This window comes from Typopeltis vanoorti, chromosome 23 (genome assembly GCF_054136105.1).
Source record: "Typopeltis vanoorti isolate ZY-2024b chromosome 23, IOZ_Tvanoo_1.0, whole genome shotgun sequence".
NCBI classification, from domain to species: Eukaryota; Metazoa; Arthropoda; class Arachnida; order Uropygi; family Thelyphonidae; genus Typopeltis; species Typopeltis vanoorti.
Window position 1 is genome coordinate 94,900,718 of NC_143571.1, and position 16,526 is coordinate 94,917,243.

Here is a 16,526-nt window from a genome sequence, read left to right on the forward strand (position 1 = left end):
TACCCTACTAGAAATCAGACCGATTTTCAGTATCTGAAATTTATATAAACAAGTCACTTCCTCCAGATTCGTTCCGAGCCAAGGCGCGCAGCTTCGCAATAAAGGTCGGCATTAATTATGATGTTTCGAACCCGATGAATGAGTTTTAATTATTCAAATTTGAAACATTTAAAGAGCGTTTGTTTAAATCATTCAACGCAGTCATCCCTGGGTACCGAAGCAGGAATCAGAATACTGTATTAGTAGTAGGCAGCACTTCCATCTATTTGTGGGGATGATTAAGAACATGATAAATTATTGAAGTCAACGCCATTAAAGTTTTATAAGGATCCGAAGCAAACAAAAATACATCGCGTAAGTGGATTACTGTAACTGATGAGAAATTTGACGTGCAACACATTTCAGCTGTTTGGGTCTTTTGTACAATTTTATCAGAAAAAAACAATTACGCAACCCCCCCCCTTGCTTCCGGCAGTTTAATCCTAGTTTATCTTAGAGTTTGTTGCTAGGACTATTTCCTTCATTTGCTTTTATGGTTTGCATTATTTTCCTTAGTCGCTACGTTTTTCACATCTCTCTTAAGAGAATCTCATCATGTCTTTCTCGCTACAAGCACAGCACGCGCATTCCTAATTGGCTCCTCCCTTTTGCTTCTCTACTCAATACAAGTGTGGCACATTCAGGACCAGTTTGCTTTGCCTCTTTTTATGTCACCTTTCATTCCACTGATTTTGGATATGACCCATCTTTTTAACTCTCTTTGTCCATTTAAGCATTTTCAGTTCTCTCCGTTCCAGTTGACTAACTGAGCTGGTCGCATCAGTCTTGTAATTTTTGACCAACTGTGATCTTTAACCTGTCTCATATATCACTCCGGGAGCTCAGCAGCTTGCATTCTGATAAATAAAGACGAATGGAGGAAGGAATAAATGGAATGATAGTCAAAACGTTTCTCGAAATTGCAGGCGAATTTTCGAGAAAATATTTTCTGTCTTCTTATCTGCTTATCAGTTCATCGAAACGAGCGAGCTCCCCAAGTGGCTTCAATCGGTTTCTTTTGCAGAGCTATTCAGCGACTCTGATGACTCCTTTATTTCCATCCATCAAGAAAACAAAATTTGCCTCCCTCCGATCTTCGACGGGAAATTTCGTCGATGCTTGCGATCGATTTTGATCTCTCGAACGTCAGAGGGGAGGAAAATCGATGGCAACGAAATAATGGGGAGGAAATTAGCGACACTTTATTATAATTATCTGTCTCCCAGAACAGGAAATAATGCAGCTTTTGAATGTTGAGCCGCGCGTGTGTAGGCCACCAAGTGATACATGTTTCATTAATCACGCTTTATTAAACTTTAACACGCCATAGTAGCTTTTTAATTGGAAAGTAATACATGAGAAATCCCGCGAATCATTAAATATATTGCGCTCGCTGCTAATGAGATGAGGCTGAATAGGACATTCATTTGCGCTTCTTTCAAGGCGATGCCAATTTGCAGACAGAATTTTTTCATCTCTTAATGGAGAACTCGCATTGTCATGCGATGTTGTCGCTACAGGAAACTTCACATTTTGTTAATATTCTTTCGGCGATACTGAAAAATGCACTGAAATAAAAAACAGAAGATTGACAACGTCTGTCATGTTCCTATCTTAATTTCGGATTGTTTGTACAAAAACGTTCGAGAGGTTTTTCCTGATCATCTCTTGCACTTCTGAATATTCAGATTCGGAGATACATAATAAGCCGAGGATCGTGCTTTCGGGAAGATCTCTCTCTAAATATGGGGGATTTTGTTCCAAATGTTAAAAATCAAAATTACGCACACGCTTTTTTCCTTCTTCTTCAGAACCACATGTAAGCATCGGACCAAATCCCCTCCCCACAATATCGACAGACTTGACATATGAGGGTCGTTCTCGTGATCGATTCACACTAAGTGGGCAAACGGATCTTATATTTCTTTAGGAACTTGACCAGGTTTTCTTTAGTTTTTATTTTATGAAGCTTTCGTATGAACTCGTCTTAATTTTCAAATAAAACAAAACAATAAACGATGAACTTTTTTCCCAACAGCTGCCAATATGCGCGTGGTGGTATCCAACTGAGTGATGAAATTCAAATAAGCAATACAAGTAGACTTCATAATTATAAATATATTGGTGTCGAGGCTATCAGGTGAAAAGACGTGCTGTTAGAGAGCTCCTGAAAGATCTGTGATTTTTGTTTATTAAGTGTTTTGTTAGATTTAGTTGTGTATTTTTAGTATACTATTATTGTTTTTACTGTAGATATTGTACTACTGCATTTTATAACATAATTGGGGAAATATTATTAGTTTTTACTACTCTTACGTAGGGTGCCGAAAACTGTTCATAACAAGGAAGCGTCTAAAACTCATGTTGCTACTGCTGAGGACAGCGTTTGTCCTGATGAACAAAAAGTGCTGCTGCATTGATGATGATACTTTATCATCATCACTGCAGTGATCAGTAGGGTCACTGCTGATCACCACAGACCCTACTGTTCACTGAAGTGATCAGTAGGGTGCCGAAAACTCGTCGTAACAAGGCAGCGTCTAAAACGCAAGTTGTTACTGCTGAGGAGAGGGTTTGTCCTGATGACCAAAACGTGCTGCTGCAGTGATGATGATACTTGAGCTGAGGAGAAGTTGACATTAGAAAAATCGTGATTAAAAGAAATTATTAGAAAATCGACCAGATAATTGGAAAAGGTGGAAAAACGTTTGATTAAACTTAGATACGATAAGAAAAAGGAACAGAAGAAGAACAGGAAGGAAAGTACTGAACTTAGTAATCATAATATTAATAACAACAAGGTAAGTCTGTTAAAATCTGAGGAAAAGTGGTCAGATGGTATGGTGACTTAATTTTAAAATTTGCGCTTGTCGAGGGAGTCACCACTTCTAGTTTCCCGGAGGCGAAAATTAAAACTATGACAAACGAAATTGAAAAGTAAACAAGAAAAGTAAAAGATATAGTTCTGGTAGGTACTAATAATTTAAGTAGTGTAAAATATAGTATTAGAGAAGATATGAAAGGTCTGTTGGAAGAAGAGAGAAAGAAATGTGAAAGAGTAAATATTATAGGATTACTACCTAGATATGACAGTACTGAGTTAAGAAGGAGGGCGATGATAGCAAACGATTTCACGTGCAGGCTGTGTAGAAGAAATGGATGCGAGATTTTAGATGTGTAGAGTGTGCTTGATGTCAGAAAAGACTTGTTTAAGAAGCATGGCCTGCACTTGAATTCATTTGGAATCAGCAGCCTGGAGAAAGTACTCCTTGGTATGATACAGAGAGTCAGGAAAACATCGAGAGAGGAAAAATATGTGTGAAAGTTCAGCTATGGCATGCAAATGTGATAAACATATGAATGTCTTCGAACATGGGGAAGGGATGGGAAAATATGCTTTAGGGTAGGACCTTTTAAGTATTTCTGGGCATGGAAAAGAGAAAATTCTAGAAAAAGACCAAGTAGATTGCATATATAATTATAATAATAGGCGGCTAGGTGGTAATTTATTATGTCTATACACAAATGCCAGGAGCATTAGAAACAAAGCTGTTGAGTTCGTCGCTTTATTGAATACGATGTGGCCTTAGATTGTTGGCATGAGTAAAACCTGGCAATCAGAAACATATATGGTAGCTGCGATCGAGTGTAATGGGTATACTATTTATAGGAATGACAGAAGAGATAGGAGAGGAGGAGGAGTACTACTGATGATATCAGATAACTTAAGACTAGTTAGGGTATAAACACAAGAAAACAATGATGGTAACAATGTCTGATGTAGCGGTGACTTTGATCTGGTGTGAAGTGGAGGCTAACAGAATGAAATATATGGTGGAATATAAACTCTGGACTTGGATCAGAGGATATTTGACAGACAAATATCAGAAGTGATATACATCAGTGTGAATCTTCCGGATTTAAGGCGACCAGTGGTGTACCTCAGTGCTCAGTCCTTGGGCCAATATTGTTCAGTCTGTATATTAATGACGTCAGGCAGGGTCTAACATCGGATGGTTAATTTTTCGCCGATGATGAAAAGATAGACAGGTCAATCAGTAGCATCACTGTCTATTATCTACTGATATTCAGCACTTACAAAATGATTTGAATAGGATAGATATTTGGACAAACAAAAATGGCTGTCAGTTTAATGTTAGTAAGTGTAAAGTTATACACTTTACACTTACTAACAATTAGCGGGGTTATGCTATAAGAAACTGAAGATGCAAGGGATATAGGTGTATTGGTGGATAGGAATTTGAAGTTCAAAGTTCACATAGCAAAAGTTGCAAATACAACTCGGAGGATAATTGCGATGCTGAAGCGACCCTTGACATGTAAGGAAAAGAAACTAATTTTGCCTCTTTATAAAGCTTTTTAAGACCACAGCTGGATTAATGTGCACAGATTTTGTCTTGCGGGTTTCAGTGGGATAAAGAAGCTTCGGAAAGGTGCAAACAGGATTCCCGAAGATTATATCCGGATTATGGGATTTAGTTTTTGAGGACAGATTGCTGGTATATGGATTGCAGACTCTGGTTAACAGGAGAAAGAGGAATGATGTGATCTCTTCTTCTATTGCATCGGTCTTATGGCAAGTAGCTCAGCAGCATATCCTTCGATTCTTCTCTTCTGTTTGCTTTCCTCTTTATTTCGTAGTATGTTTTAGTCGAACGCTTTGTTTAATTTGATCAAAATATCTTTTCCTTGGTCTTCCTCTTTCTCTTTTTCCTTTGATTTTGCCTTCTATTATTCTTCTGGTCAGACTTTCATGTCGTTAGAGATGTCCAATCCATCTGCCTCTTCTTATTATTAATGTCTTCCTCAGTTTTCTGGTTTCATTTACTTCCTTAAGCACTTCGTCATTAGGTTTTCCGTCTGTCCATTTTATCTTTTGAATTCGTCTCCAACACGACATTTCAAATGTCTCCAGTCTTCTAATATCTCCTGTTCGCATTGTCCATGTTTCGCTGTCATAAAGCACTATCCTCCATACATAAGTCTTTAGAAGTTTTTTCCTTAGTTCTAGACTTAAGTTTCCTTTTAATACCTTTTCCATTTTATTGAATTAATTTTTTGCTATGCCTATTCTTACCTTTATGTCTTTTTCTGATATTTCTTCCTCATTTATTGTACTCCCTGGGTATTTGTAATCCTTTACTTGCTTTATCTCTTTCCCATTTAATTAGATCTTCTTTATGATCTTTGGTTTCTTGCTTGCCAGTAAAAGTTTGATTTTTCTTTCGACATGTATTTTCATGTGATATTTAATAAATATTTCATTTGTTGTTCTGATTAACTGTTTTAGTTTTCTTATGCTTTTTACTATGAATGCAATATCATCTGAAAATCTGAGGCAAAATATTTCCTCTCCACCAATCTTTATGCCACTGCTTGTTTTTTCTTTAACTTCTCTGATGGCATTTTCAATACATACGATGATAATATGCATCCCTGTCTTACTCCACATCTAATATATACAGTTTAGTCCTTATTATTTATTCTTATGTATCCTATTTGTCTTATATATATATCTGTTTGATTACTCTTCTATCATTATAGTCAATGTGAATTTTCTTCATAATAAAAGTGATATGATAGAGGTCTATAAACTTTTGAATGGGTGTTATAGGATATCAACTGATGAAATGTTTGGTTATATGGAAGGTGGGGAAAGAACACCGGGACATTCATGAAACTTAAGTTTGTTCACAGTCAAGAAAGGGATAACGGCTAGGTTTTTCTCCAGAGAGCAGTGAGTAAGTGGAATAGTTTGCCTTCATGGGTAGGGAGTGCATCTAGTGTGACTAAATTTAAGGGAAAGTGTGATAGCTGGTTTGGGTGATATATACCTCCCTCGACGAGTCGTTCACTTCTTGGAGGTCTCAGATAATAATAATAATAATAATAATAATAATAATAATAATAATTTCATTTTGTAATTAAAATAAAAAGCCAAATGGCCTTTAATCTTAAAAAGCTTTTAATCCACAATATAATAATTTTATATTGTGGATTAAAGGCACATAATCTGTGGAATTAGTGCATATGAATTAATTGTCATCTTCTTGTGGATGTAATTGCACGCAAACGTTAAAATTACTTTTATAATGTGGGAGATGCAATTTCATGTAAAACGAAGACCAGACCATTGTAGAAGTTTGATTGAAGACATCTGAGTTTCGAGTGTTATTAAAATTAAAAACAAGTTAAACAGCCCCATTAGCAGCTATTGCAATCAACTCCTTGGAAGTTGCTTTTTAAATTTTTCGGCATTAAACAGCTTACTAGAATATCACGCGAAATCAGCCAACCAACATTCTGGAGAATGAACTAATGATACCCAGAGAATTCTTTGACGGGCGCTCTTCACGAGTGCGTAGAACACTTGATGCTCAAGAAGACAATCTATTCAAAGCTGTTGTGAAGGAGTTCTCGTTTAGCGAAAAATTACTGAAATACAATAATTTCGGTTTTGTGAAGTAACATCATTTATGCGTTAAATATGAATCAATATCTACCTACTAAATTTATTAGATAATGAAATAGGTTTGTCATATTTCTATATTATAATATTGAAATGTCACATACTTATCTAATTGCCGATACATTTCGAACTTTCGTGGTTGTCGTATGTGAAGCTCCCCCTTCTACTAGTTCGTTTATTTTACTTAATATTTTAACTTATTTTACATTATTTTGGACACTGAATTTAATTTCAAGCGCAGGATTGTCATTTTTGTCCTCATATTTTGATCTTAAAGTTCTGTTTATTGGGATTTTGTTGCTCTTTACAATTTCCTTGGAGTCAAAGAAGTTGACAGTATAAATTTGCCGATACGTTTGTTTTTTTCTTTCATATTTCTCCGTAGACTTGTGACATAAAATAGATGCCTCGTGGATGTACCCTAAAAACTAAAATGTGTCAAAGGACTCACTGACTCGTGGGAGCAATTTCAAGGCTGCCTTTTCATCTTGTCAGTGCTCAGAAAGCATTAATCACTTTTATTTCGTCCTCGAAAGAAAATTTGAGGATTCGCGGATCCTGCCATGGATTGATTCACTTGAAGGAAGGAGAGAGAGAGAGAAAGAGAAAGAGAGAGAGAGAGAGAGAGAGAGAGAGAGAGAGAGAGAGAGAGAGAGAGAGAGAGAGATCACATGAACCAGAGTAGATATGAAAAGAAATAAAAGAAGCTCATTTCCCACTTCACTCCAGGAACTAGACAATCCCGAGTTACTCTTATTGGATGTTTCATCTTTGGAAAATAATTAAAGAAAAACTACTTTCGTCTTTCAATTAGCGTGATATACTCGAGCGGATGGTTCGCTGTGGGATTATTTCTGACTTACTGGTCTTATGGAACTCGAAAAGATAAATATCATGTTTGAAGAGATGGTGAAAGAGTCATCTTTTTTTTTTTCCTCTTAGTAGATGTTCGGCAGACGCTTCCAAAGGAAAGTACGCTTCATGCGGTAACACCAAACACTTTTTCTTTTGCTCAGGCTGTATTTTGCTCGCACAATCAAACATGTTTCCAGAGATTGTGTGTGTGGGGGGGGTGAAGGATTTCATTCTTCTTTATAGTGTTAATGATTGGGAAATGCATTTTGTTCTTCTTTTCTCATTTTTTTATCTGAAATTTCAACTTTTTCATTTGACCTAAGAGAAAACTTTGAACTCAGAAGATAATTCTGATGCACGACTTTGAAACAGTTTTCAGTGGTTATTAATTCACATTCGCTTCAGACAGTGAAATAAGATTGATGTAATGGTTAAGCAAAATTCCGGCAAAGATGTTTCTGAAAGTCTTTAGGAAGCAGATCATTTTATTTGTCTGGTGTGAGAATACCGCACCTTTTGGTGGAGACCAGAAGTGGCTTCAAAATGCTCCATGTTCAGTATCTAGAGTGGGCTCCTCGGATTATCTAATCCTGCAAGAAGCTAAATGCACAATATGTTACAACTTTTCGTGGGGGGTTACAGAATGAACGGCTTTAATTGTACACGTTTTGAATTAGAACCCCTTGTAACCTCTACGTTGCATTTATACTTCAGCAGTGCTAATTGGGAACGTCGATTTACTGAAAAGGACGAAGAATTGATGAAAACGAAAACGTATACTGATGAAATGTAGTTTGTTTATTCCTATGTTTCCATTTATAGCACTACATGCCAGTCACATTTATAAATAAAAATCTCATACGACATGTTGAAAACATATTCAATATACTCGTGGTATGCTAGTGTTGTTGAAGACGCGCTCTGGTGTACAAAGATGAATATCACTTAGTAAAACAAAAGAAAGCTGCAATTAAAAGATGCATCCGTAGGATGACCCATTCTTTAGTTCGATTCCTTACACATTTACTTTTTTAAAATGGCTAAAAAGCCTAAATGCAAAATTAGACATCTCTTTTCAAAGTTATTAGGGAAGCACACGGCGTGTTTGCTGTGGTCATGGAAGAAGCCTCGCAAAAAGACCAACAAATACGATGGTCCTGAACTATTATCTTGCAGTCACAGAACACTTGCGTTAAATAAGCACTAGTATTCAATTTTAAAGGGCACAATGGATAAAAGAGATACTCAAAATATTTATATCTATTGAGAATGAAAAATAGAACACAAGTGTTCTCCATTCCATTTTTCTCTATACATAGAGAGCGCCCGTTGCTCAGTAATTATCAGTAATGCCCTTCAATTGAAAAATATCCTATCTAGAACGAGAAGAAGATTATTCAAATTGAATGCAGGCTACAAGGTTTTCATACGGAGATAGAAAAGTTTCCAGTTTTGCAGCACAAATTTTTTTGCAGGAAAAATTGACTTTTTCTTTTGCATAACAGACAGACACACGCAAAAAACTGTTTTGTCATCTACTTTTCGGGCTGATAGAGGGGGCATCGCGCACACATATACATCTGGGTAGCTCGTAATTCGTATTTTAAAGGAATTCTAGTTGTCTTTTTTGTCCAGACAAAAAACTTGCCTCCTTATTACCTTCCGACAAAGACGAACTACAACACCTTTCATAACTGTTAGCTGTTTATTGCGTTCCATACTCATGCGGCCTCCAATAAAATGATAACACAGATCCGACTTTGGCTGAGGAGAGTCTTGAAGTACATATGGAATATATCTGTCTTTGGAAACATCACATCTAGACTAGGAGAACATTGACACAGCTAACCAAAATGACATCACAGGTTCTTTTCGATCGCAGCCCTTATTAATTTACAAGATACCGTAGAGGCTCATGAAAGGGCTTTCTACATATAATCTAAATCTTATTAGGACGGATTCTATCATGGTTATATTTCTCCATTTGTTGAACTAATTAAATTGGAAGGAAAGACTCAGTCCAAGATGTGGTTCTGATATATGGACTATTAAAACGAAAGATAAATTTAAATTATGGCAGTTGTAAATTGATAGTTAAGAACAGTTAAAGGATTCACAAAATGAGACCGCACAAAAAATAAAAGATTAGACGAGAGATATCAACTACTAAATGATGAAAGAGCGCAACCAGTAAAAAGTGAAGAATAAAGACAGAAGGAGTAAACAGAAATGGAGATAGGGATAAACCACTTGCAAGATGGAAAGAAAACTGAGAGCTGAAATAGGTAAATGCGTAATCCTTAATGAGCAGAACAAAAAAAGAATTTTCTATGACTCGAATTAACGAATTGTTAACTGAGATAACTCATGAGGAGTTTACATTATTCCGAACTTCCAGTGAAACGTTTCCTCCAAATTAATCTTTTATCTTCCTGCATACCCAAATATTATCAAGTATAATATTTGAGTATAGAAATATTTCAGTCCTTTAAGACAAGTTTTGCTGTATCGATCCACCTACATCTTGATCTTCCTCAGGATCTTTCTTGTATCTTATTAATGACAAGTTGTCTGATTAAGTAATAAAGCACAGTAGGTTAGTTCAGCTCCTACATTCCTGAAGGACTAACAATACTAACTTCCTAATATCCTGATTTATATCTACCAGTTATGCCATCTGTCAACTACCCTTTTTTTTTCTCTTAGAACAACTCTCATATCTGTAATTTTTTGATCAGCGTTTTTCGTTCTAACATCTAATTATCCAAATAATAAATTCTATATAGATACTTCGACCAATTTCTCTATTATCCCATGTAAATTTATTCGTTAAACTTCCTTCTATACTAGCTTCGCTAATCCTGTTGTTGTTCGTCTTCACTAGACATTGTACCTAAAATATTTAATTCTGAATAGGTTTTCTATTTAAGATGAATCTGATATTTTTAATGTTCCCTGAATATTCTCTTGACTTTTTTTTCTAATTTTCATATCAAAAGTTTCACAGCATTTATTAAAAAAATTACAATACTTATAGCAGTTAAGTAATTCTACAGAATTGCTTTCTCTCTCTCTCTACACACACACACACACACACACACACACACACACACACACACACACACACACACACACACACACACACACACACACACACACACACACACACACACACACACACACACACACACACACACACACACACACGCGGGCGCGCGCGCGCACACATATATTCTCGGAAAGAAGTCGATGGACGCCTAAGCAGGACCGCGCTTATGAACCGGCACTAGAGGCTCTAGCTGGGACCCCGCAAATGAGAGCCAATTGAAGGGCCCAAACAATGAGGGTGCCCCGAGTAGTATAGCGTCTCTGGAAAAATTTAAGTACGCCGTGCAATTAAGTGAGGATCAAGCAGCCACTGTACCCACCTTAATAAGACGTAGAACCGCTATTCGCTCCGGATGACTGCATCAGACTTACGGGAATACATCCACAAGGGTGCAATAGCGATCAATGGGAAATTTGTATCCTTCAGCTCACTAGACACTCCAGTTCATCTCATGGATGTTCGATAGGGTTGAAATCAGGACACTGCGTAGACCAGACAAGTGTGGTCACAACTGCAGCCTTATGACAAGGTGTCTTGTCTTGCTGAAAAAGAAAATGGTCCGTTTCGTAGAAACTCCACAAAGTAGGAAGCATTGCATTGTCTAGAATATTCAGACCTAATGGATCCAGGATCCATGGGGTCTGAATGATTATGGATCATGGATCAGATCCTCATGGAGTTCAATGCTCGTGACATCGCAAAAAGAGGTCTAAGCTGAAACAAGGAAAAACAGTAGAGAAAAGCTGAAGAGTACAGAAAAGCTGAAGAAATTATTATATCGAACTTTGTCTTCCGAAGCGTGCGACAAAGTTGCCAGCATGGATAAAAAATAAGAAAATAAGTCCGCTATATTTGAAACAGGAAAGTAAAGAAGTAGTCCATAGAAAAACTTAATCATACAGAACTTTTCCAATTTCCAATACTTATTAGTATGCACTACTTCTAGGATAGTATGGAAAACAAATTAGGAAAGCTATGCGCAAAAAGTAAGTAAACAAAAGTCATCAGGCGATCCTGATTGGCCGAGTCGTTAGCAAACGTGCTCTACAATCAACAGTTTATGAGTTCGAATCCCTGCCTGGGCATAGATGTTTCTAAAAGCCTGCTCTGGACGGGCTTGTATAACACTATACCTGCAGTGGGATATGGCTTGTATTTAAAACAAAATATCAGGAAGATGAACAATGTTTTTTAAGCTACTAACTAGCCTCAATATCAAGGCAGAAACCAATGGCATTCTGTTTGTCTGGAATAATTACCAAAAACGAATAAATATCATGAGGGAGTTATAAATCCGAAATAAGAGTATTCTGTAGTAGCTACTTTGGAAAGAAATTAAAATGGAGTAAAATTTATACACAGCGGTATAAAATATCCTGAAGAAATACGATCAGCACTTCGTACTCGAGGGAGAAAACTATCAGAAACCCGAAATGTGGAAATGTGACCGCATTCCATCAGAAATGCTCAGATATGGCGGTACGAAACTTTGCCGTGACCATTAGGGAAAATATCAGATGAAAGCAGTTCTTCTCTCATTCTATTAACTTATAAAAAAGGGAAATAAAACTGAATGTCAGAATTATATAGCAGCTTCTGCGAGGTTTATTGTTTATTAAATGAGCCGGTGAAATGGAGTGGACTGTCACCAGCAAAACTATGCCTGGCTTGCGAGAAAAGCACGCTCATTTCTAGGATATTTGTGCACTAGTGGAGAAGTTCAAGGAGAGGAAGCCACCCACCATAATGAGGGGTGTTCGATTAGAGAGAAAACTGGCAATCTAATTACACAGTGCGCAATGCAGAATAAAAGATTTACTGACAAATCTTTTTCCTTGATATCAAAAAACATAATTTGCCTTGATATCAAAAAACATAAAAGGCTCTGGGAATGTCAAGAGCAGAGTTCATTTTTTAAAAATCTTTCTATTTACCGTCCAGTGGTAGGTCAGGTAGGCGAGATGGCTCGCAGTAGACCCTTAGTCAGTATCCATACTGCACTCATTAAACTAATTGGCCTGACGATAGTGAAGCTGATGACCTTTTCCCTTATCATAAACAGATTAGAAGTAATAGCAGTGGATTGGTAGTTTGAGGGAGAAAAACACGAATGCATAACACGGCATCCATCGTAGTTAACCAAACATAAAATCATTTTTATTATGAAATTATTATCAAATATTATAAAATCATAAAAATATCATAAACATTTATAATATTTATAATTGTTATAAATATTATATATTATATAATATTTATATATCTATTTTATATATTTGTATTTTATATATTTATATATATGTATACAGAGAGTATTATTTCTGGGATTTCGAAAAATCGTAGTACAAAAGAGACACAAAGTGAAACAGATTCTGACTGCTGGGGATAAATTCCACAAATTTCATTGACCCGACATTTTGGAAAGTGCGTTACAAACGTATTATTTCTCTGATATCTGCTGTGTCTTTAATAGTTTTGTATATTAGTTCTCTGTGCTCTTACTGAATCTTTCATTTCTTCTCCCTTAGTCAGACCCCTCGATGTCATGATCGAAGGAGACCGTCAGCCGCTCTCCTCTCAGAAAACCGTGGAACTTGTTTGCCGAGCTACGGGTTCACGACCTCCTGCCATCATATCGTGGTGGAAAGGGACAGCACGAGTAAAAGCCCTCAAAGACAACATCTCGGTCGACGGCAACGTCACTACAAGCGTCATTACTCTGACACCCTCCAGCGAAGACAACGGCAAATACTTGTCGTGTAGAGCGGAGAATCCACTGATTACTGGGAGTGCTATAGAGTACGGCTGGAAGCTGGAGGTGCACTGTAGGTAACTAGGAATACTACGTAATTATTTGATGTATTTAACTTTCATGTTTTTTCTTTAAAGCATCGTGTTTTGCAAATTAAGGTAATTCAAATTACAGCTCGCTTCAAATAATCGAATAAAAGCTGAAACAGCTTTTTCTCATTACACATTGATTCAGTGCAAAGTGAAAAGATTAAAGTTAAAAAGGGAAAGGAACAAAATTCAAGATGGAAGGCGTTCTTTGTTGTTGTTTTTTCAGACGAAACTGGCAGTTCAGAAAATAAATTCCATAAATGTAGAATTCCGATAAGGACTTGGCGTTCTTTTGTTCTCTTTATAAGCTGATGAAGTATGTCTTTAGCAGAATGACTCTTGCAACCACTCATCTTTAAAATTAACAATATTCGAAACAAAACGCAACTGATGCAACCTCCGTTTTTCTCATCACATTTCAAAGAACAGCTTAATGTCTCATGCTTGAAGTGACATAATTCTGACTAAAATGAAATTCTACTCTCGATAAATTCGTTGCATGCATGATGGTAGGAATTATGTCATTGAAATAATAACAAAATCCCGAGTTTTATCTTAAAATAAACAAATGCAGAAACATTTTAAAATTTTAAAATGTCCAAAGAGATCTGCAGTGTATTATGTTTTTATCGGCAGTCATATATATATATATATATATATATATATGTATGTATGACGATATATGTAAACTATACATATTATATAGTTTCCCTATTTAAGCAAAGTTGTTGCTCACTGAGTATTCACACGTAATTTTATGAAGAACTGTCGATTTCCTGACAGAGACATTTGGTACGTTTCCTGATCATAAAATAGGAATAAAGTGCGCGTGATAGGAACTTTGACAGTCTCAAAGTTCCTATCATGAGTCAGTAATTCTTTCACCATTTCTTTTAAACAGCGAAATGGTCTAAGACGGCAGGAAGAAGCATATATGGAGTTCTAATTTTTAGTTTGATAAGTACCAGTAGAATCTGTCTTATTAACTTAATACAATCCCCAGGTAATCAGCAGCATGGGATATAACTTGAAAGATATTGTCAAAGACCTCTTAAGGATACACCAAAATGTCACTTTTATATGAGTAAAGAATGACGAACAGGTAGTAGACTTCTCTTCGAATGGAAGAGCGCAGTGATTACTTTTGTGGCTACATAAAGTGTCCTTCCTAATGTCATTCATCACTAACAAAGGAAAACCATTTTATCGGACAAGTTCCAATTTTCATCGTCGTAGTTTCCGACTCCGAGATGCAAACTTCGGCACTGCATTTTAGGATGCGAGTGGAGAGCATTCAGAATTCATGCTTACTCTTATCAGTTTTAAACTCTGGCTGACACGCACCAAACTCAGAGCAATCATTCGAAAGAATACTACTGTAATGGAGTAGTAGTGCCTTTGGCAGCAAAACAACAGTGCGAGGGCCCGAGGCGCACATGTGTACCAAGGACTGCAGTCAATTCAGAAATTTTCTTTGATCCTCTCATGAACATAACTGCTTTTCATTATCTTCTTGAAATGGAATAAATCTGAAGTTAGGAATAACGACAGTCAAATTTGAACTGGCGTCCGCGTGGTAGGTCTAGCGTGAGGCTTTAGTGAGCGGGAACTATCTCGAGCGCCAGAACTGAATTTCTGCGCCGTGTGAGTCAGGTAAGCTATAACATAAATTGCTGTTCATGTGTGAGGGGTCCAAAACTATTTCTTTTGATTCTAGCCATAAATTCGTTTTTCTAGTTCGTCAGCGCAGTTATGGATATCAGTAGTAAGATTCCAGTCTATCTGCTGTTGAGGCTCTTCTAAATTAGAGTTGGCAGAGAAAAGGACTTGACTGGAGAGGGCGTTTGTACGGGATTTGTTGTAAGAGATATCACTTTGATGCTCTTCGAGACGTAGTGAGACCGACTTATCGGTTTGCCCATAATATAGTTTTCCTATAATATGATTTCTTAAACTCCTGGGAACTGAAGTTGGTTATGTTTTGGCTTCGGTTGACTCAGGAAAGAACGAAGTTTTAGTAGGGTAGTGAAGTAAGTTCTCATGTTAAATTTCTTCATAATTTTCGCCAATTTTGGTGATAGAGAACTTCCGTATGGTAATTGAATGTGTGCAATAGGATTAGAGTTATCTTTTTGCCGAGCTAACATATTTGGATCTAGATGCTTTCAGGTGGGTATCCGTTCTTTAGGAAGGTGCTTTTGAGGTGGTTACGTTCTTCTTCTGAAATTAGGGATCTCGCTCGATGGGCCAGAGCGGAAATAATACCGAGTTTCTGCTGATGGAAGTGATGAGAGAAGGCATGTAAGTATCTATCTATGTGAATTGCTTTTCGAAAAACCGAAAATTTGAGACAATCAGGCATCCTAGTGATCTTTAAATCTAAAAAGGCGTTCACCTCGAGTTCCGATGTGAATTTGATGTTTTGGTGGAGATTGTTCAAATGATCTAAGAAGATCATTTGAAGTTGTGGTAAACCTTACTACGGACAAACTGATAAATCAATCATTCTCCATCTTGAAGAGCACAAAAGAGACATCTCTTATAATAGAATCCGAGCCAGTTCCCTCGCCAGCCACGTCTTATTCTCTGTAAACTCTGATGAAGGCCGCCAACACCGAATAGAATGGAATCAAACTTCTAATATTCACAAATGTTACGATGAACTTGAAAGACGTAACCTGAAGTCAAAAGAAATCGTCCTCTATTCTACCCACATGAATAGCAACCTTAGCTGCAATTTGCCGGATTTGCGTAATTTGCCTGCTGTTCAGTGCTGGCATTCTTGCGAGATCACTCACACGCGCATATATGTAGCTAGAACTGAAGCGCGGCCTCCAATTAAACTTCTTAAATACAATTTTTATTAGCTCTGTTGTTGTTAATGTGTAATGTTTCTGTCGGTCTTTTTTGTATATACCTTGTTATTTTGACACCTAATGAAGTTGGCTTACCAACGAAACTAGAGTTGTCCTTATTAAACTTTATATATATATATATATATATATATATATATATATATATATATATATATATATATATATATATATATACATATATATATATATATATATATATAGAGTGGTCTATAAAATGACATATTTTACTCAACGGACACTTCGAAACTAAGTCTCTTATCGAAGACAATGATGCGGCCTTCTTTGACCGCCAATCGCGCCATAAATACACAAGTGC

At 36.7% G+C, this 16,526-nt stretch overlaps 1 protein-coding gene across 1 annotated transcript in view; it reads left to right on the forward strand.

The window, feature by feature from the left end:
• side-VIII (sidestep VIII) overlaps nt 1-16,526 on the forward strand; it is a 361,297-nt gene that overhangs the window by 278,983 nt on the left and 65,788 nt on the right. The window contains exon 6 of the mRNA XM_090412947.1: nt 13,022-13,318. Within this exon, the coding sequence (XP_090269073.1) occupies nt 13,022-13,318 (297 nt within the window). The remainder of the gene's footprint in view (nt 1-13,021; nt 13,319-16,526) is intronic.